This window comes from Panthera leo, chromosome E3 (assembly GCF_018350215.1).
Source record: "Panthera leo isolate Ple1 chromosome E3, P.leo_Ple1_pat1.1, whole genome shotgun sequence".
Classification (NCBI taxonomy): domain Eukaryota; kingdom Metazoa; phylum Chordata; class Mammalia; order Carnivora; family Felidae; genus Panthera; species Panthera leo.
In genome coordinates, this window is record NC_056694.1 from 38,009,146 (window position 1) to 38,029,571 (window position 20,426).

At 44.1% G+C, this 20,426-nt stretch overlaps 1 protein-coding gene across 4 annotated transcripts in view; it reads left to right on the forward strand.

Moving 5' to 3' along the window:
* The window catches only part of LOC122209604 (CREB binding protein), a 124,640-nt gene that overhangs the window by 32,646 nt on the left and 71,568 nt on the right, over positions 1–20,426 (forward strand). Inside the window, exon 1 of one of the 4 annotated variants that reach the window (XM_042921611.1) lies at positions 6,744–7,980. The exons of the other annotated variants lie outside the window; for them this stretch is intronic. Coding sequence (XP_042777545.1) covers positions 7,936–7,980 — 45 coding nt within the window. The 5' untranslated portion in view covers positions 6,744–7,935. Of the gene's footprint in view, positions 1–6,743; positions 7,981–20,426 lie in introns of those variants that run through there. 4 annotated transcript variants of the gene reach the window in all.

The window sequence follows — 20,426 nt, forward strand, 5'->3', positions numbered from 1 at the left end:
GAGCCTGAAGCCTCCTTCGGATTCTGTGTCTCCCTCTCTTTCTGCCCCTCCTGTGGTCATGCTTTGTCTTTGTCTCTCTCTCAAAAAATAAGTAAACATAAAAAAAATTTTTTTTTAATGGTAAACAGCTATTTCAACAACATGGCAATAATGTTAACATGATAGGACTTTAAAAAAATGAAACAGTTTCTCAACTTCAACAGTGGCAAAACCTGATATGTTATCTTTTTGGTAGCATGTTGTAGTTTTCCACTGAAAATAACCCAAATGCTTGTCTTTTAGAAGGAAAGCCAAAAAGATAAACACAAGTGGAAATTGGAAGCTGTGCATTGAAATTATTCTCCCGGCTACAGGTACCAAGAGTTGTTGCTCGGCACAGAGGTGGCAGAGGGAAGCCAGAAGCTGATAGAGGATGGTGTCATGATGTGTCTGGCCAAGAGTCCAGAATCTAATTCTAAGGTTGATAAAAATGTGCTTTGGTGACCCTAGAAATCCTATTAGTCCTTTCTTGGAAGTAACAGATCTGAAAGGGCCCAAAATAGTTTACATGGTAAACCATGTTTACAAGGGGTTAGGTGAGGGCTTTTTTTCCCCCTTAATTTTTTAAATCTAATGTTTATTTTGAGAGAAAGTGAGAGAGACAGAGCAGGAGCAGGGCAGAGGCAGAGAGAGTGAGACAAAGAATCTGAAGTAGGCTCCAGGCTCTGAGCTGTCAGCGTAGAGCCTGATATGGGGCTCAAACTCATGAACTAAGAGACCATGACCTGAGCCGAAGTCTGGCTTGCAACCGATTGAGCCACCCAGGTGCCCCGAGGGCTTACTTTTAAATAAGATTTTTGGAGTATAATTCTCTTTTGGAAAGTGGTCAGAAAACATAGAACTCGCTCTTGCCTGAAGCTCTCCCGAAGGGGTAAAGGCTTTGAGTGTATGAAGACCCCCACGGACCCAGGCAGCCAGCATTTTGGTCAAATGGGATGAAGCAGTGATTCTCAGGCTTGAGCCTCCAGAAGAATCAGTGGAGGCTCATTAACCCAGAATCTTAGGCCCCTCCCCTGAGTTCCTGATTCAGTGGGTTTGGGGTGGGGCCTAAGAATTTGCATTTTTTGCCGGGTCCCATGTAACCCTGGTTGTGCTGGTCAGGGACCACACTCGGAGCACCTGTGTGCTGAAGGAATAAATTAGCAGATTATGGTGAGTAAGGAATTAATACAGCCAACCTGGCTATTATAGGAATGAATGACTCACCCACCTTCTCTATTTTTTAATGATAATAGGACATTTCTTACCTTTAATACCGGGAGAAATAATACTGCACATTTGTCTGATGCTTTTCTTATTTTCATGTACTGTCATCTGATCCTTGAAATAATGCAAACAAGGGGATTTTAAGTAAATCCTTTTTTTTTTTTTTTTCCCACGTTTATTTATTTTTGAGACAGAGAGAGACAGAGCATGAACAGGGGAGGGGCAGAGAGAGAGGGAGACACAGAATCCGGAACAGGCTCCAGGCTCTGAGCGGTCAACACAGAGCCCTACGTGGGGCTCGAACTCACGGACCGCGAGATCATGACCTGAGCCGAAGTCGGACGCTTAACCGACTGAGCCACCCAGGCGCCCCGTAAATCCTTTTTTTAAAAGACTGCCATGGAAATCAGTGGTCACTGTATGGGTTGAGGAGACTGGAAGCTTTGATTGGATGCATTGTGCCATGGGGTGCACACTGCTCCTGTAGGCAGAAGTTTTGGGGGGGGAAATACAAAGCCAGCTCAGTAATCCTATCCATGATCTTAATGGAAGGTGATCATAACTGTGCCTAACTTCCTATGATAATTACCCATGAATTTATTTCTTTTTAAAACTTTTTAGGGGCACCTGGGTGGCTCGGTTGAGCATCCAATTCTTGATTTCGGCTCAGGTCGTGATTTCATGGTTTGTGAGATTGAGCCCTGTGCACACCTGCTCAGGATTCATTCATATTCTCTCTCTCTCTCTCTCTCTCTCTCTCTCTCTCTCTCTCTCTCTGCCACTTGGTGCTCAGGCATGTGCGCACACTCTCTCTGTCTCAAAATAAACATTAAAAGCTTTTGAATTAACAGATTGTGTATGTACATTAAATGGCTTGACCGCAGATAGTACTTGATCTGCTTCCTCTTTCTTCTTCCTGTTTTTCTTCTTTCTCCTCCTTTCCTTTATCTTCCTCTTTCTGGTAGTAGTAGCAGTAATTGGAGCAGTAGTCATTGTAGTGGTAGCAGCTGCCATCCCCCAAATACGGTCTGGCTGTGTGCTTAAGAGCAGAGCCCGGGCTCTGGAGAAAGTTGTCTCAGTTCAAATCCCGGCTCCAGTAATTATCAGCTGTGGGAAAATTATGTAATGACTCTGGGTCTTAGTTTTTTTGTGTTTTAAATGAGGATAATGATAGCACCTGCCTTTGAGAAGTGTGTAGATGAAATAGGGGGTGATGATAGTATCTGTCTCGGAGAATTGTACTAATGGAATAATGCGGTGTATGTATAGTTCTTAGCACAGTGCCTGGATGCTGAAACACTTTCAGAGATTGACTCGTGGCTCACGCTGTCTTACAGAAAGGCTTTGAGATAACCACAGAACATTCGAAATGATAATCAGACTGCCTTTTTAATGTTTTCAGATAATATTTTCCAGTAAATATAGTGTTTATTGTACAAAATTTTGAAAGTCTAGAGGAGAAAACATTGTCCATAATGCTATCACCTACTTCATAATTAGTGTTAACTTTTTGATGTCTTTTTTACCAGTCTTTTATCTATAATTATGTATCTCTTTTTTTGATTAAAATTTTTTTTTTAATGTTTATTTTTGAGAGAGAAAGAGAGACGGAGATAGAGCATGAACAGCAGAGGGGCAGAGAGAGAGGGAGACATAGAATCCGAAGCTGGCTCCAGGCGCCGAGCTGTCAGCACAGAGCCTGATGCGAGGCTCGAACTTAAGCACCGTGAGATCATGACCTGAGCCGAAGTCTGACGCTTAACCCATGGAGCCACCCAGGCTTCCCACATACCTCTTTTTTAAAGTCAGAGTTAGAGTCCTATTTCTTTTTTACAGTTAACTTTGTAACATTATTTTCTGTAAAACAAAGTGAATGAATGTTCTGCAAACAGCAACATTGAATTCTTTCATTAGATAAGTCTCCCAAGTGACTATTTTGAAGGGTAATACTTGTAAGGAAACCCAGTCAACCTTGTTACTTTTCAACTAAAGGTCAACTATTAGGATCTAGAGTTAACGAATTATTTTTTGCATGTATTTAACTTTTTAAATATCTTATTGTTTTATTATTTTTGGAAATATAATTTGCATGGTGTGTAATGCACAGATCTTTGCATGGTGTGTAATGCACAAGTGTTCATTTGATGCATTTGTCAAAACTCATGGAGGATAGGCCACACCCCTTTCAAGGTCTAGGGCATTTTCATTACCCCAGAAAGTTCCTTTGTATTCCTCCCTTTTCCTGTTCTCCCGTTCCAACCCTACGATCACTACTGATTTCTTTCACCATGGATGAGTTTTACCTGTTCTCAGGTAAACTCCGTGTGAACAGAATCGTACGGACGTGGACTTTTTTTGCAAGGCTTCCTTTGCTTGCGGAGTGAGATTCATCCATACTGTTGCCCAAGTTTAGTTGCTCTTTTTATTGCCAAATAGCACTCCATTGTATGAACACACCGTGACTTGCTATCTGGTCTCCTCTCCACGGAGGTCGTGGTGCTTTCCTGTTCGGAATAGTTAAGAGTAAAGCTTGTGTGAATATTTTTGTGTAAGTCTTTGTGTGGACATAGAAATTTTCATTTCTCTTGGATAAATAAGTAGGAATGGAATTGGCTGGATTAAGGAGGGGTCTGTTTTCTAGACTAATTCAGGAGTCAGCAAGCTATAACCCATGGGCCAGATTTAGCCTGTGGACTGTTTTTATATGGCCGACAACCTAAGAATGGCTTTTATATTTTTAAAGGGTTGGTTACAAAATAAACTAAAAAACAAATAAAAGAATGAGGCATGGAAACCATAGGTTGCCTGCTAAGACAAATCTTTAGTAACTGCTGCTTTTCCGAAGAAGTCTGCCACCCTTGTTCTGGTCTGTTCCATTGAGCTGTCTGTCCATTTCTTTAGCTTTATTATAAGTGTTAAAATCAGGTTGTTTAGTTTCTTATTTTCGTTTCTGTTTAATTTCTAGGTTTTTTATCAGTTTGACTTGTTTGTTGCTAATATGGAGAAATACAACTTGACTTGTCTGGATTAACATTATATCCTGTAACGTTGCTAAACTCCATTATTGGTTCTGTTCTATACATGCCTTAACATTTTGAGTCATGTTGTCTTTAAATAAACGCAGTCTACTTCTTCGACTTTATTTTTCTGACTTTACTGTTCTGAGATCTCCAGTACAGTATTTCATGAAAGCAGTGAGAGCATACACACCCCTTCTGGTGTTCTTGACCATGGAGGAAAGCAAGCGTTCCATTGCTGTCTTTAAGTATGGTATTAGTTGTAGGCTCCTTGATTGAGAAAAGCCCCCACTGTTCCTACTTTGCTGATGGCTGAATTTCATCAGATACTTTTCCTGCATCTGTTGAGATGACCATAAAAATGTTCTTTATTCTATTAATGTGAGCAAGTACATCTTTTTGAGTGTTGAACCAACCTTATATTCCTGGGATAATTTCCCTTGATCATGATGTATTATTCTCTCTTTATATTACTGGATCTGATTTATTAAAACATTGTCCAGGATTTATGCATCTGTATTCGTGAGGGATATTCTTGCTATGTCCTTGTTTTTGCTGTCAAGACTCTACCGGCTTCATGAAATTACTTTGGAATTGTTACCTCTTCCCTTATTTTCTGAAAGAGTTTGTCTAAGATTAGTATTGTTTACTCCTTAAATGTTTGATAAAATTCACCAGTGAAACCATCTGGGTCTGGAGTTTTTCTGATGAAAGGTTTTTAATTATTATTGAATTAATTTCATAGGTACAGGCTATGCAAATTTTTCACTTCTTCCTGCCTTTTGTATTGATAATTTGTTTTTCAAGGGGTTTATCCATTTAATCTAAGTTCTTAATTTTTTTGGCATAAATCTGCTAATAATATTCCCTAATTTCCTTCTAATGCTTGTAGAATCTGTGATAATGCTCATTCACACCCCCTCCCCCCCCCCCCCCCCCCCCCCACACACCACACACACATTGATATTTATAATTTTTGTTTCTCCCTCTTGTTTTTCCCTCATCGGGCTGGGAAGGGATTTGTCAATTTTATTTTTTCAAACAGTCAGGTTTTGTTTTACCTTTTTCGTTTCTTATTAATTCTGTTTTTGTTACTTTCTTTCCACTTAATTTGGGTTTATTTTGCTCTTTCTAGCTTTCTGGGATAGGTACTTAGATCACTGATTTTAGACTTTTCCAATATTAATATTTGAGCAGTAAATTTCATCCAAAATATTGCTCTGTACTGCATCCCATAAATTGTGATATTTTGTTTTTATTATCATTTAGTTCAAGGAATTTTTATATTTTACCTGTGATTTAATTTGTGCTTTTATGTAGACGTATGTTGCTTAATTTTCAAATACGTGGGAATTTTGCAGATATTATTTTGTTACTGATTTCTAATTCCTTTGTGGCCAGAAAATATACTCTATGATTTTTGTCCTTTGAAGTTTCCTGAGACCCGTGTGATGGTTGAGGATATCGTTTTTCTTGGTGAATGTTCTACATGTGCTCTGAAGGAATGAGCATCCTGCCACTGGAGGGTGAGGTGTCTTGTAAATGTCAGAGCAAGTTGGTGGCTTGCGCTCAAATCAGCTGTGCTCTAACTGACCTTTTTTGGTCTTTTCTGTCAGTTACTGAGAGAGTATTAAAATACCCAACTGAAATTGTAGCTTTTTTGTTCTTTAGTCAGTATGAAATCTGACTGCTTATTTCCTGTGTTTTGAGGCCCTTTCATTAGACAAATACACATTTTGGATTATTCTTTCTAGCTGATGAATTGAGCCTTTTATCATTGTAAACGTTCCTCTTGATCTCTGTTAATATTCTTTGTCTTGAAATCTACTTGTCTCATTACCGTAGCCATTCCTACTTTTTTATGATTAATACTTGCAAAGTATGTCTTTTTTTAACCCTCTTGTGTCTTCATATCTACAGTCCATGGGGCACCAGGCTGGCTGGGTAGGTGGAGCAAGCATGGGCCTCTTGATCTCGGGATTGTGACTTAGGGCCCCATGTTGGGTGTACAGATTACTTAAAGATAAAATCTTTAAAATAAAAAGACATACTAATAAATCCATCTCTTGTAAAGAGCATATGGTTGGGACCTATTTTCAATTTATTCTGATGATCTTAGTCTTGGAGTGTTTACCTTATTTACATTGAATATTGATATGGTTGGATTTAGGGCCCCATCTTGCTATTTGTTTACTATTTGCCCTCTGTATTTTGTTCCTTTTTTCTCTTTGTTCCTTTCCTACTCTTCTTTTGAAGGCCGAGTTTTCATTTGTGGTCTTTGGTTTGTTTATATGTATAATTTCTTTTTTTCTTTAATTGTTTTTGATGTTTATTTTGGAGAGCGAGAGCATGCACGTGAAAGGAGGGTAGGGGGTGGGAGACAGAGGATTTGGAGCAGGCTCTGTGTTGACAGCAGAGAGCCCGGCGTGGGACTCAAACTCACCAACCGTTGAGATCATGATCTGAGCTGCAGTCGGGTGCTTAACCGACGGAGCCACCCAGGTGCCCCTATATAAATATAATTTCTGATTATGGGTCACGTTTTCCTACCTCTTTGTATGTTCAGTAAGTTTTGACTATGTAGTAGACATTGTGACTGTTGTCGGATATGAGTTTTGTTGTCTTCCTTTGGAGAGGGTTGGGTTTGTTCTAGAAAGCGTTTGACTCACAGATGAGTTTGATCCTTTTGGGATTTGTTTTTAAGCTTTTTTAAGGCAGGTCTTGAGGAGCCCTGCTCCTTAGGCATGGCCTTTTTGGGGTGATCTCAGCTCAACATCTGGGATGTTGTGTGAAGTGTTGAACTTCTGGCCAGTCAGAGTGTCCGTGTCTCCAGCACTGTGCTGCCCCTGGTATCTGTTCGGGGCACAGTTTCCGAGTGGTCCCGCACACTTGGGCATTCGCCTTCAAAACCCACACTCACTCACTGAGGCGTCCAGCGCCCTTGCGCGGTCCTCATGTTCAGCTCTGCCGAGCTCCTGTACTGACCGCGGGTTCTTGCAAGCCTGTGCTCGAGCTCTTCCCTGGGCCTGCTCTCTCTCTGTTGCCCGTGGAGCTCTGCATTTTGTTGTTGGCTGCCTGGGGTTTCTTGGTTGGGAAACTTGCCTGAGGTGAATGAACATGTGGAACTCCAGGAGCCGGAGGGCCTGAAGCGGTGAGGCTGACCCTCAGACCAGCCCCTGCTGGGGCAAGCGCGACAGCCTCTGGTGGGGACAGGCTTTCCCTGGCGCGGCAGGAGACAGCAGCAGGTTACCGGGAAGTTCGGAAACATGATTGTACCTGAGCTTTAATGTCACCTTGTAACTACTCAGTAGATGACAGATTTGGAACTCAAAATCAGATGTTTTCCTTAGGGTCCTGGTTGGGAGGTGGGGGTGCAGTATTCAAACCTGGGGTCTGTGTGTTGCCTCTCTTCTTTGTATTCCTCTCAGGTGTGTTTCCATCAGTACAAACATTTTAGGAGCCGTTCTCAGAACTGGCCGTGCACCTGTCAGACTTGAGCATAGATATGGGCAGTTCTTCCTAAACTTTTAAGGACTTAGGGATGAACTTGTTAAGATGCAGGTTCTAATTTGGAGGTCCAGGGGGTGGAGCACCATGAGTCTGCTTCCGTCACCAGCTGTGGCATCGGGACACCTCTCCACCTTGATGATGTGAACATACATTGGAATATGGAATGTTTGCCCATCATTGGTTACAGGACACATTGCCACTTCAAAAGGTATCTCTCATTTCCTTCCTTGTTTGGTGTAGAAAGTTGGGATGTGCTAAACCTAACATTCTTTATGTAAATGGGTCCACAGCGTGACTTCAAGGATCGACTTCTCCAAAATGTTTCTGCAGTATTTTGGAAAGAAGCACGTCTACTGTAGACAGTAATTTGCTGTCCATCTGTCACCAAGTTAAAACATTTAGGGTTTTTATGTTGATTACTGTGTAATACTTCTGGCATTTTTCAGAATTATATAGTGGCTATAACATAACATTTCAGTAGAATCCTATTATGAACAAGGATAACAATTAATTGTACTTACTCTTCCTGAGTTACGGTAAGAGAACATGTGAGGGGTGACCTTTCCTGGGTGGCCAGTGTCCTGGGTACCGTGCTGGGTAGTTAACAGCAGCATCTCACTTCATCTCATGTTTAATAATCCTGTGAGGCGGGTGCCGTATCTGTTTTCCACAAGGAATAAGATATCCTGGGCCACTCTTCTTGCCTCCTAGGAGATTTTCCAAGATGATATGTGTTAGGGGTGTCCGGGTGGCTCAGACAACTTCCAACTCTTGATTTCAGCTCAGGTCATGATCCCAGGGATCGAGCCCCACATTGGGCTCCCTACTGAGTGTGGAGCCTGCTTGAGATTCTCTCTTCCCTCTCTCTCTGTCCCTACCCGACTTGCGTGTGTGCGTGCTCACTCTCCCAAATAAAAGACAAAAACAAAAAAGGACACGTGTTGGAAAGTAGCTGACTTTGATTCACAACCTGTCCGTGACTGACTCTGAAGTTTGTATTGGTTATATCACACCATTTTGTATGTGAGGTGGCAGGATTCAAAATACAGCGGGGAAGTGCGTAATACCTAATTTCCTGTGTATGGATCAGGTTATCTGCATCTGTAAAATTTATAGAACAGGTAACTCAAAGAGCACGTCTTAATTTCCCAGAAGCATTTTTCATCCTATGAAACGGTGTTCTGCTTATACCTTTCTAGAAAGCACACCCATATGTATTGAGCCTTGCCTGTGTTCTGATTGGGCTGTAGATCTCAGTCTGAAATATTAACTCCGCCAAGCAGGTTTTGCAAGACCCATGAAGAAGTCAACTTTTCTGGCTGGTGCAAATGTGTGTTTACCTCATGAGCAAGAGGCCAACACAATTATAATGTCTTTAAACATGATTTTTATTTTTAAGTTTTGTTTTTTTTTTTATTTTGAGAGATGGGGGAGGGGGGACAGAGAGAGAGAGAGAATCCCAAAAGGATTCTCAATGTAGAGCCCCATATGCAACTCGAAGCCAGGAACCGTGAGCTCGTGACCTGAGCCGAAGTCAAGAGTAGGACACTTAACTGACTGAGCCACTAGGCGTCCCTAAATGTGATTTTTAAAAGTGATTTGCCTCTTACATTTTGTTGTTGTTGTTAAAATACTACTGTAGCAAAGGTTTGAATTGTGACTTTCAAGTTTTTTTTTTTTTTTTAATTTTCAAAACACACCAAAGAACAAAGAATATTACAATCAATACCTATTTTTCCGTTCGTCAGAATTAACACTTGTTGGTGTTTATCAGATAATCTCCATAGGTTTTTCCCCCCATTTTTAAAGTATCCTTTCATTTTTAAAGCAGTTTTATATCTACAGAAAACTTAGAAGGTAGGACAGAAGACCTTGCATCTTCTTCCTTGCCTACCAGTTGCATAGTTTCCCCAGTACTGACATCTCTGTGAGTATGGTGTTTGTCACAATTAGTGACCCGGTATCGACACGGGATTATTTATTATTAACTGAAATCTACCCCGGTTTCCTCAATTTTCCCCTTCTGTTGTAGGATCCCATCCAGGATACCACATTACACTTGTCATGTCTTAGGCTTGCCCCTCTTGCCTGTGACATTTTCTCCGACTTACCTTGTTTTTAGTGACCTTGACGGTTTCGAGGAGGACCGGTCGAGTATACTTAGGGTGCCCCTTTGCTGGGATTTTTCTGATGTTTTCCCATAAGACTGAGGTTACAGGCTGATGGGGTTATGGAAGGAAGATCAGAGAGGTACAGAGATAGAGTGCCATTTTTATCACCTCTCATCAAGAGTTCATACTGTCAGCATGGGTTACCATTATGGCTGATGTTGCCCTTGGTCACCTGGCTGAGGTCCTGTCCGGTGTCTCTGCTGTAGCGTTCTTCTTTCTTCCCTCGTCCATCCTGCCCTCTTTTGAGGGAAGTCGCTAAGGGTTGGGGGTTGTGCTCTACCTGCCTTGTGCTGGAGTGTCTATGTAATGTTTTTGGAATGCTTCTGAATGGAAGGTTTGTCTCTTCTTCATAGTTTTTGAAATAAATGAAATCAAATTGCTTGATTAGCAAGCAGTCTACATGTCTAGAGGCACCTGGCTGGCTCAGTCGGTGGATCTGGCAACTCTTGATTTTGGGGTTGTGGGTTCAAGCCCCCAGTTGCGTGTAGAGATTACTTAAAAATAAAATTTTAGGGGTGCCTGGGTGGTTCATTTGGTTAAGTGTCTGACTTTGGCTCAGGTCTTGATCTCACAGTTTGTGACTTGAGCTGTATTGACAGCTCAGAGCCCAGACCTGCTTCGAATTCTGTGTCTCCCACTCTGCCCCTCTCCCACTTGCGTTCCCACTCTCCCTCCCTCCCTCACTCCCTCCCTCCCTCCCTCCCTCCCTCCCTCCCTCCCTCCCTCCCTCTCTCTCTCTCTTAAAGATTAATAAACATTTTGAAAATTAAAAAGAAAATTAAAAAAAAAAAACTTGGTATTATTAAAAAAGAATACACAGGGGCGCCTGGGTGGCTCAGTTGGTTGAGCGTCCAACTTTGGCTCAGGTCATGGTCTCACGGTTCGTGAGTTTGAGCCCTGCACCAGGCTCTGTGCTGACTGCTTGCTCAGAGCCTGGAGGCTGCTTCAGATTCTGTGTCTCCTTCTCTTTCTGCCCCTCCCCTGCTTGTGCCCTGTCTCACTCTGTCTCTCAAAAATAAATAAATGTAAAAAAAAAAAAAAATTTTTTTTTTAAATGAATACACATAGGGGCACCTGGGTGGCTCAGGTGGTTGAGTGTCTGACTCTTGATTTCAGCTTAGATCATGATCTCACAGTCATGGGGTCAAGCCTTCAGTCAGGCTGCATGCTGAGTGGGGAGCCTGCTTAAGATTTTCTCTCTCCCCCTCCCTTTCCCCCTCCCCCACTTGTGTTTTCTCTCTTTATCTCTCTCCCTCTCTCTCTCCCCACTCCTCCCCCCTCAAAAAAAAAAAAAAAAAACCATACAGATTTGATTCATTTATTACAAACTTCTATTCATATGACTTTAAATTCCACCTTGTATTTTTTCTATTGCAATTTTTCTATTATTGTTTATGCACACTTCTGAAGGTACATGCAATCAGAAAACTCCTTATGAGAGGTTCAAATAGTGGGTGTGGCTGGATCTAAGAAACCAGAGGTTTTGTTTTAGTCGTTTTTAAAATAAAGATACACTCAGAAGTAACCCAAGTGTACATCATTAGATGAATGGGTAAAAAAATATGATGTACACCCACGGGAGTATTACTCAGCCGTAAAAAAGAATGAGATCTTGCCATTTGCAACAACATGGATGGACCTATAGAGTGTTACTGCTAAGTGATACTTAGTGATACTAAGAGTAAGACAAATACCATATGATTTCACTTATTTGTAGAACCTGAAAAACAAATTAACAAAAACAGACTTTTAAATACAAAGGATAAACTGGTGGTTGCCAGAGGGAAGGTTAGTAGGGGAGTGGATGAGATAGATAAAGGGGATTAAGAGGTACAGAGTTCCAAATACAAGATGAATAAGTCACAGAGATGAAAAGTGCAGCACAGGGAATATGGTCAATAATCCTGTGATAACGTGTAGACACAGATGGTGTTGACTGCACTTAACCACAGTGAGCACAGAGTCATACAGAATTGTTGAATCAATATGTTGTACACTTGAAACTAATGTAACATATGTTAATTGTACTTCCAATAATAAAAAATAACTAAAGGCAGATTACAAAATTGGTGTGCAAGGGAGGGGAAAGGATGTACTCAATTATTAATGGAGTTTTCCCCCAGGCATTTTTGATTGTCTTTGATTTGCTTAATAAAATGCATTCTCTGTGTTCAAAAATTCCCTTTTGTGGGGGTGGGTATCTGCTGAGGAGTGAGCACCTTTCCTGAATGTTCTAATGAATTGAGTGTCCAGAGTACTCTAAACAGCACCTCCAGAGCTCTGAATTTAATGTTGATGACATTTTCTATTCAGGAGATGCAAATAATTATCAATGGATTGTAATTCCAAGGCCATAGCTCTGTATATACATATTTGGGGCGCCTGGGTGGCGCAGTCGGTTAAGCGTCCGACTTCAGCCAGGTCACGATCTCACGGTCCGTGAGTTCGAGCCCCGCGTCAGGCTCTGGGCTGATGGCTCAGAGCCTGGAGCCTGTTTCCGATTCTGTGTCTCCCTCTCTCTCTGTCCCTCCCCCGTTCATGCTCTGTCTCTCTCTGTCCCAAAAAATAAAATAAACGTTGAAAAAAAAAAAAAAATTTACATATCTGTGCGTATTATTGTATATTTTAGAATAACACTGTGTCACTTTGGCTTGTGGCTTTTGAAAAGTGGCACATACTCTGATGTAACCTCATAGCACCGGTTGCTTTGTTATCTACTAAGTGGAAACTTCGTGCCTTCAGTAATGAGCCATATTATTCATTTCATGTCTTTCTGCCAAGTATATGATGAATGAACTGGAAAACCAGCCATCTTAAATCCTAGAACAAGACAAGAGATAGATAATACCAGGAAATGCCAATTTCAAACATGGTCTTGGAATTATTGACTTTGTAAATTGTTACAGTTAGGGTACGTGCCTGTCTGTTTTCAGTATGGTAGAAAATGTATTCACTGCAGAGAAGCCTTTCTGATGTTAGAGATTTTCTGTGCTCTAGTTTGGAAAGAGATCTTAAAGCCACCTCCAGATGGCACCGTGCTCTGCGGTTTCCACATCATCCTCCTATGTCCTATCCCATGTAAGTCGGCAACAGGGAGTCCGAGCATTGGCGTGTGCTTGGCTCGCAAGGGTGTGTGGTCTCAGCGGGGAGCAGCCGACTGATGGGGTGTAGGGATAAGGGACAGACGAGGGAGGTTACGGGGCATGCTTTCTCCCCTGAAAATCTGGCACATTCTGTTTGGAGATTGACTGTGGAACGGGAGGTGCTGGCCTGCTTGGCATTTGTGCCAAAGGTTGTCAGGGTGTGGCTACACCCAGGTGTGCTGCTCCGTGTGGGTTGAAGAACGGTGTGTGCAGGTGGGAGCGTCCTGAAGAGGGGAGCTGTGACTCTCCGGTGAGTCTGTCAGGATCTGATTGGAGAGATCACAGCAGCTTTCTTCGCCGTGTGTCGATTTTGCGAATGATGTTCTTCTGAGACAGTGCTTACCTTTGATGAGTAATCATCACGATTAATAACCAGCTTACTCTTGCTTTTCCCAGTCTCCGTGCTCGTTTTAATTAATACCTTAGATCTGTCAATTAACTCCCTGCCAGATGGCTGGTCACCTAGTCCTATTGTTGTGGATATTCGAGTAGAGACAGACTTTGAAACTGCACCAACAACTTCTCTAGGCCTGGTGGATACTCAGACTTCTTCCCGGCAGGTCTGTGTTCTCGCTGATGGTGATCATCGAGAACAGTCTCTGCCACAGTTGAATATTACTGTTACTATTTAGCCCGCCTCTCAAGACTCAGCTCTGACCTCTCGAGCCATTCATCCGTCCCCCCCGGGCCAGGACCCCTTTTCCCTCTTCTGATTGCGTTTGGCACTCCTTGTCTGTGCCCGCTGCTTCCCGCCCACGTCTGGTGTCCTTGTAGCTGTGTTTCTCCTTGGGCTCGGGAAGACATGGCTCCGCTGCTGTGCACCTCCACTGCCCCACGGTGTCTCCCTACTGGAGGGTGCTTGATAAACATCCCCCTCAGTGCTGATAACTCTGTGTATTGCTGTGGCCTTTTCAGCTTCCACTGTCCCCAAAGATCAGAGTGTCACTGCTAAGAGCTCAGAGCTAGGAGGCAGGTGGGATTTAGTGAGAGGTGGGCAGACTTGATGGTCTCCTCCTCAAACAGGTACTTTCTCCTTACACATGCGTCTTGCTATCTAAACCTGGGAGCCATACACATTTTGGTAAATCCCTCACCATCCAGTCTCCTGACTGTTGCTCTCCAAAGCTCGAATGGAACGGTGTCCCTGACTGCCGGAATTATGAACCAGAGTGCAGACGACAGGATAATTGTGCCTTTGTTGTACCAGGAGTCAACTCTGCGGTTTCCAAGTTGATAAACATAAGCCATTCGAGCAGTGTGCAGCTTTTTATATCCTAATTGGCTGTTGTGTATTTGCTTCTCTTTTCCCTTCTTCCAGCCTTCTTTGCAGATAGTGTTGGTACATGTCTGAGTGGCTAACCCTTGTTCAGGTTTTTTCTGGCCACATGTATAATCCATTAGAGCAAAGGGTGACAACCTAGAACCATGTTATAACCAGGCTGGATTTGATTACATTACCACCCAGGAGTAATCTCTGGCAGTCATAATCCGTTTGATCTACCTAGTTGTATTCCGTGACTGATGACAGCTTACGTTAATATTTTAGGTCCAGGTGTATGGCCAAACGGTGGGTCATCTTATCATTATGGGTAGTTAGAATGTTTAAGTCCAGAATAGCCTTAAAAAACAACTTTTCCCCTTAAGATAAAATAATGCTTTGTGTAGAGAATTTGAATAATACAGAAAATAGTTTAAAAAATTTTTTAAATCACCCATAGACCCTCTAGAGTTATCACTGTTAGATAGTTTGGTGTTCAGGGCTGGCTCAGTCAGAAGAGCATGCACCTCTTGATCTCGGGGTCGTGAGTTTGAGACCCACATTGGGTGTAAAGATTACTTAAAAAATTTTTTTTCATGTTCTCCTAGCTGTGTGTGTATGTGTATGCATGCACACACATACATACACACCTGTTAATTATAGGGATTCTATGTTTTGTATCCTTTTGTTAAAAATTAATGTACAAGATTTTCCTCTTGTCTGTAATGAGTGAGTTTTTATAATAAGAGTTTGACTTTTAATGTTAGCACTGCCTTAGGTCGACTTCACACTTTTCCAAGTGCTTTCACATACCTCCTTTATGAACATGGTGCAGAGTGTGTAGAGCATGGGGTTAACTGGGCGTCCTCACAGGTCCTCCTTGCTCCACCTCCTCTCCAGTACACGGGATGACTGGAAACATTTTACTCTACAGAGTGTATTTCATTAGGACTTTTCACAGCTCAGTGTTTGGTTAGAAGTAGAGCCACGTGTGTGTGAAGCAGTGCTGTGTCTTCGAGTGTGTTTCATGGTTTGAGATTTATGGCGTTTCCATAAGCTGGGCAGGACTTTATCCCCCCATGTCTTCCTGCAGCCGAGGCCCGTGGCGCTGGACGGCGGGCAGCCACAGGAAGCCTCGGGTTTGTGTCCTCACTGCCTCGTGGGGCTGGTCCTCCACCCTGGCTGTTTCAAGAGCTAGTTCCGTTTTCCTGCCCGACGGTAGAAGAGGAACATGATCTTCTGAAAAGTCAGCTTTCCTTCTTATCTTTCTTTCTGCTTTGAATTTGACCAGAAATGATCCTGGGCCGGCCTCCCGGAAGCCTTCTTTGTGTGCTCAGGCCCGTCTTACCTCTCCTCCCTGCATCCCTGCCTTCCCTGCTGCTCCCTCTGTGCTCTGGTGCCTTACTTTTCCAGGGGATTGTGAACACCTGCAGGAGAGTCCTCCTCGGCCTCACTGGAGGGCTCCGCAGAGGGCTTGGGGGAAAGGCTCGGGTCACCGAGTGAATTACTGGAAGCCCAGACCTCTATTCTGTTTGCTGCAGTGTAAATTAAAATTCATCATCAAGATTGGCTCTTTGTAGGGTGCCTGGGTGGCTCAGTTGGTTAAGTGTCTGACTCTGGATTTCGGCTCAGGTCTGTGAGCTCGAGCCCTACCTTGGGCTCTGTGCCGACAGTGCGGAGCCTGCTTGGGATTCTCTTTCCCTCTCTGCCCTTCTTGCACACGTATGCTCTCTCTCACAAAACAAATACATAAACATTAAAAAAAAAAAAAAAAAAAAGATTTGCTCTTTGTAAAATAAAATGCTTTTCTCTTTTTGCCTTTTCTTTCCTTTCTTTTATCACCTCTTCCCCCCTCCTTTCTCCATGGCTGCTGTGGGGTGCGCTGGGCCGGGCCTTTGCTCTCAAGGAATACTCCATCCTACAGAGGCTGCTTTTCTCCCCAAGAAGGTATTTGGACCTGGAAGCATTGGGGGAAGGAATTGCTTGCCTTTCTGTTGCCCTTACCTGGGGTTACTTTGTGTGTGACACACTCTGAGATGGTATGGAGGGTGCAGAAAGGCTGTGGGCCCTGAGCAGTGTGGGTGGCAGGGAGACCCCCAGTGTTCCGGACAGGCTGCTGGCCACCCCACAGGGTCCTCGTGGGGGCACTGTCCTGGGAGGTCCTCCTGCCCCAGGGCCCAGCCCTGGGCTCTGCCAACTCCCAAGTCCCCAGTTGTCATCCACTGCGAGTAACTGGGCCTTCCAGGAGTGTGGACCTTATGTGAATCAAGAACTGGTTGTTTAAAACCAAAGCAGTCCTCGGATTTAGGCTCTGAAGGAACTTCAAAGGTCACCTAATGGTCACCTGAATGTTTCATGTTTTATAGCCGAGGAGAACTGAGACTTAGAGAGCCGAGAGGTTTGTCCTAGCCTTGAGGCTGATGAGCACAACACCGGGATTACAGTCTCCCACTGCCCTTGGCCCGGGGCTTTTGCCAGCGAGCTGTCGGGAGCTGTGTGTCTGAATGTTGGGCCATGCCCAGGTAGGCCGACTGTGTTAAGGCCCTTGGTTTTGTTGCTAGCAGCTTTAGAGTAGTTGGGTGAATACAGATGGAACCCTAGGCCTGGGGCCTTGGCAGTGATTTGCTGCCCCGTCACCTTCCTTTTAGCAGTTTCCATTGTTTCTAAGTCACGTTCTGGTCATATATCACCCGAGTGAAATACCATGAGAGTCGCTAAATACTCTCACTGATCTCGCAGTTGTGATTTATTGGTCTAAGGGAAGTGTCCAGACTCGGGGGCTGTGTATCTCCCTGAATAATTTCCAGGTTGGCAGCATTGTAAGAGACGAGTCCAGTGAGGTGGGCCAAGCCGCTCACGTGCCCGAGGCCCCCAGCCCAGTTCTCTTGCTCCAGGTGACGCTGCACAAGCCAGGCGACGGCCTTGGCATTGCAGTCTCTTGCGTATTTCTCCTTACTCTTGACTTGGCAAGTTGAGGTACTGGAAGGATTCCAAGAGCAAGCGGGTGATAGCAGACAACTGAATGCAGCCATGTCTTTCCATGAAAACTGCTTTTCTTGGCTTTGTCCCAACAATGGTAGGTTGCCAAGAGAAAATGCTTTTGGCTTTACAAATGATATGGCCGTACTCTGGGTTAGTTCTGGTTCATTTTCGAAAAGAATGAATACTTCTGGCTCTTAAATTATTTGGCAAATGTTTGCTCACAGTGTTTGAGATTGTATTGTCTTTGCACACCCTCTCTGAGTCTGTGGCTTCACGTGTATGCCAGCCTGTGAAGGAAGAGGCTAGTGACCCTCCTGGACTGGGTCGAAGCCACCTCAGGATGGAGCCCTTGTTGCTGTGTCCCAGCCGGCTTACAAGCGGGAGCTCCATCGTTCTCTCTTCTTGGTGGACGTATTCTTTCTTGTCCACTTCTTCCGTGTTTTGGTTTAAATTCCAACCCAGGAAGGTTAGGCCTAGGGTATGCTGGCGTTGTATTGTTATTACCTCTGATACGTCCTAAGACTGAAGTGAACTTTCCGAGTGGTGGTTTTAAGGCGAGAAAACAGTCTAAAGTGAGAACTGGAAGTGCAGCTTGAACACAGTTTCCCATCACAAGTATTGCTACGACTACTAAGTGCACAGGATGGGGCTTGGCACAGGTTCATCTCATGTTTCTCTGAAAGTGTCTCATAATCCATTGCCAGTAACTCCGGCTGGCCTCTGCCTCTGAACCTACCTGTTCGAGTAACTTCCCACCATCATATGTTCTCTGAAAAAGATTCATTTATTTTGTTATGACCCTAAGCATACTTTTGAAAGAAATCGTATGTAACATAAAACGATTTCTCCCCAAACAGTGTTAGCAGAGTCCTAGCCAACACCTGTAGCGCTTACTATATGTCAGTTACTCGTCCTAAGGTCTTAACGTTTGTGGGTTTGTTTTACCTTCACTCAGTCTAAGAGGAGGTGCTATTTTCTCTATTTTAGAGGTGACAGAACCAGGGCACAGAGACGTTTAAGTAGGATGATCAGGACCACACAGCTGTCACTTAGCAGAGCCACCCTGAGACCGGGTAACTGTCCCCAGAGTCCATACACTTAACTACAGCTCGCTGCCTAACGGAATGAAATCTTAACTTGTGGCTGTGTTTCAATAAAACTTTAGTTTGTTTTGTTTTTTCAAAAACAGGCATTGGGCTGGCTTTGGCCCATGACGCCTGGTCTTTGTGGACTGAGCCTCCTTGTCGAGCAGTGTCCAGTGCCATGCGTGTGCAATCCGGATGTACCCGGAGGAGACGGGTTGTGCTCAGCAAGGAGGGGAGAACGTCCTGGTCAGTTCTCCAGCTGATCGCTGTGTCCTTTCTGGACCACCCTGGCCTCATCCACACAGGGATAAGTTTTAACCAGATATTCTCTGAGGCCCTTCGGCCTGAAAACGATAACCTGTCCAGCTGTCCCTACGAAGCTTATTGCTGACGGTCACATTCTGTTTCCTATCTGTCTCCTGGCTGGCATCAGTAGCGCCCCCCAGAGCAGGAATTCCTCTGCCAGCTCTGCCGTGTAGTGTGGTTTTAAGTGTATATCAAGGTACGAGGATACAGAGTTCAGCTTTTGAAAAAAGAACGTGTTCAGTGGTCTCATTGAAACCACATCAAACGTAGCGTCTGTCGCCACTTAATGCATTTCTAAAGGCCTGGCTGACGCGAAGTAAGATCGTGCGGTGGAAGCATCTTCCCTCCGGTGCTGTTCCTCCTCTGCCTCTGTCCTCTTCCACATATTCTTAGCTGGTCACACAGTGTTGTCCCCATCAGGCTTTTAGCTCCTAAATGGGTATGATCTGATCCTTCCCGTGAGTGTGTGTTAAAAGAGCATGCTTGGAGGTGAAAACTGGGGAGAGTTCATTTGTGAGGGTGGTGGTTTACTTGAGTGGTTGATGTCTTTGGACCAGAGACTGTCTGCTGGAGAAGGCCCATACATAGCAGGGGTGTGTGAGATGTGGGGAGAGCTTGCCCTCCCCTGAGACTTGAGAGGGACAGGCAGTGGGGAGTTGGCTTCCCTAGGGCAGGCGTCCTTAACCTATAGGGGATCTTAAGACACCCCCCTCCTTTGGGAATCTTATAATGGACCTTTTCTCCCCAAAATGCATATCACACAAAATTTCTAAGGGCATGACTGCCCCAGCCCCCCTCCTTGCCATGGACTACTGAGGTTAGCCCCTGTTCCCACCGCCCTGTCACATGGGGGTTGGGCTGCTGCTCTTGGGGGAGGAGCTGCAGCCTGGGGGCGGGGGGGGGGGCCCTAAGTGGAAAGTGCTTCTCTGTCCCTCTTTCCTATCAAGGAGCAAGAAGTCACTACTATTGTAGAAACCTATTTGGGGAAGAAATTTCTACAGTTAGGAGTTTTTTTTATTTAAACTCGCCTAGTTCGTTCTTTGGTTTTCAGTGTACTGCCTTATTTGATTAGGTGAGTTGCATGAGTAGTAAAGATGTTCCCAGGGTTAGTGGAGTGGAGAGAGTCTTGCTGTTTTTTTGGGAGCCCAGAGCTTGTTTTTTTTTTTTTTTTTTTTTTAATGTTTATTTATTTTGAGAGAGAGCGAGCACCTCTGGGGGAGGGACAGAGAGAGAGAGGAACTGAGAGAACCTAAAGCAGGCTCTGTTGTCACAGGGTTCCATCCTGCAAACTGTGAGATCATGACCTGAGCCGAAATCAAGAGTCAGACACTTAACTGACTGGGCCACCGAGGCGTGCCCCCCCCCCTCTCCAGAGCTTGTTTTTTAATTAATATATGTTGATAGTTTTCATATCACGACACAAGTAGAAAGTGAAAATATTTGTCCCACATGCAGAGGTCAGCAGAGGAGGCTGTTTGTAGCCAGTGGTGACCTCTTAGGCTGATAGATCAGTATTTCTTTGCATCACTGGGAGGCCCTTGGGAGGCGCATGCCTGGAGCCCTGACCAAAGCCAAGGGTTTGCTGGCCCAGTGGATGTAGTGTAGAGGACCCGTTTTACAGCAGGCCTGGCTCCTGTGGATGCTGTGCTGCGACACAGAGCTATATCATCCTCCCGTGAAACCGGCTCATGGGGGCATAGTCTCCTCGC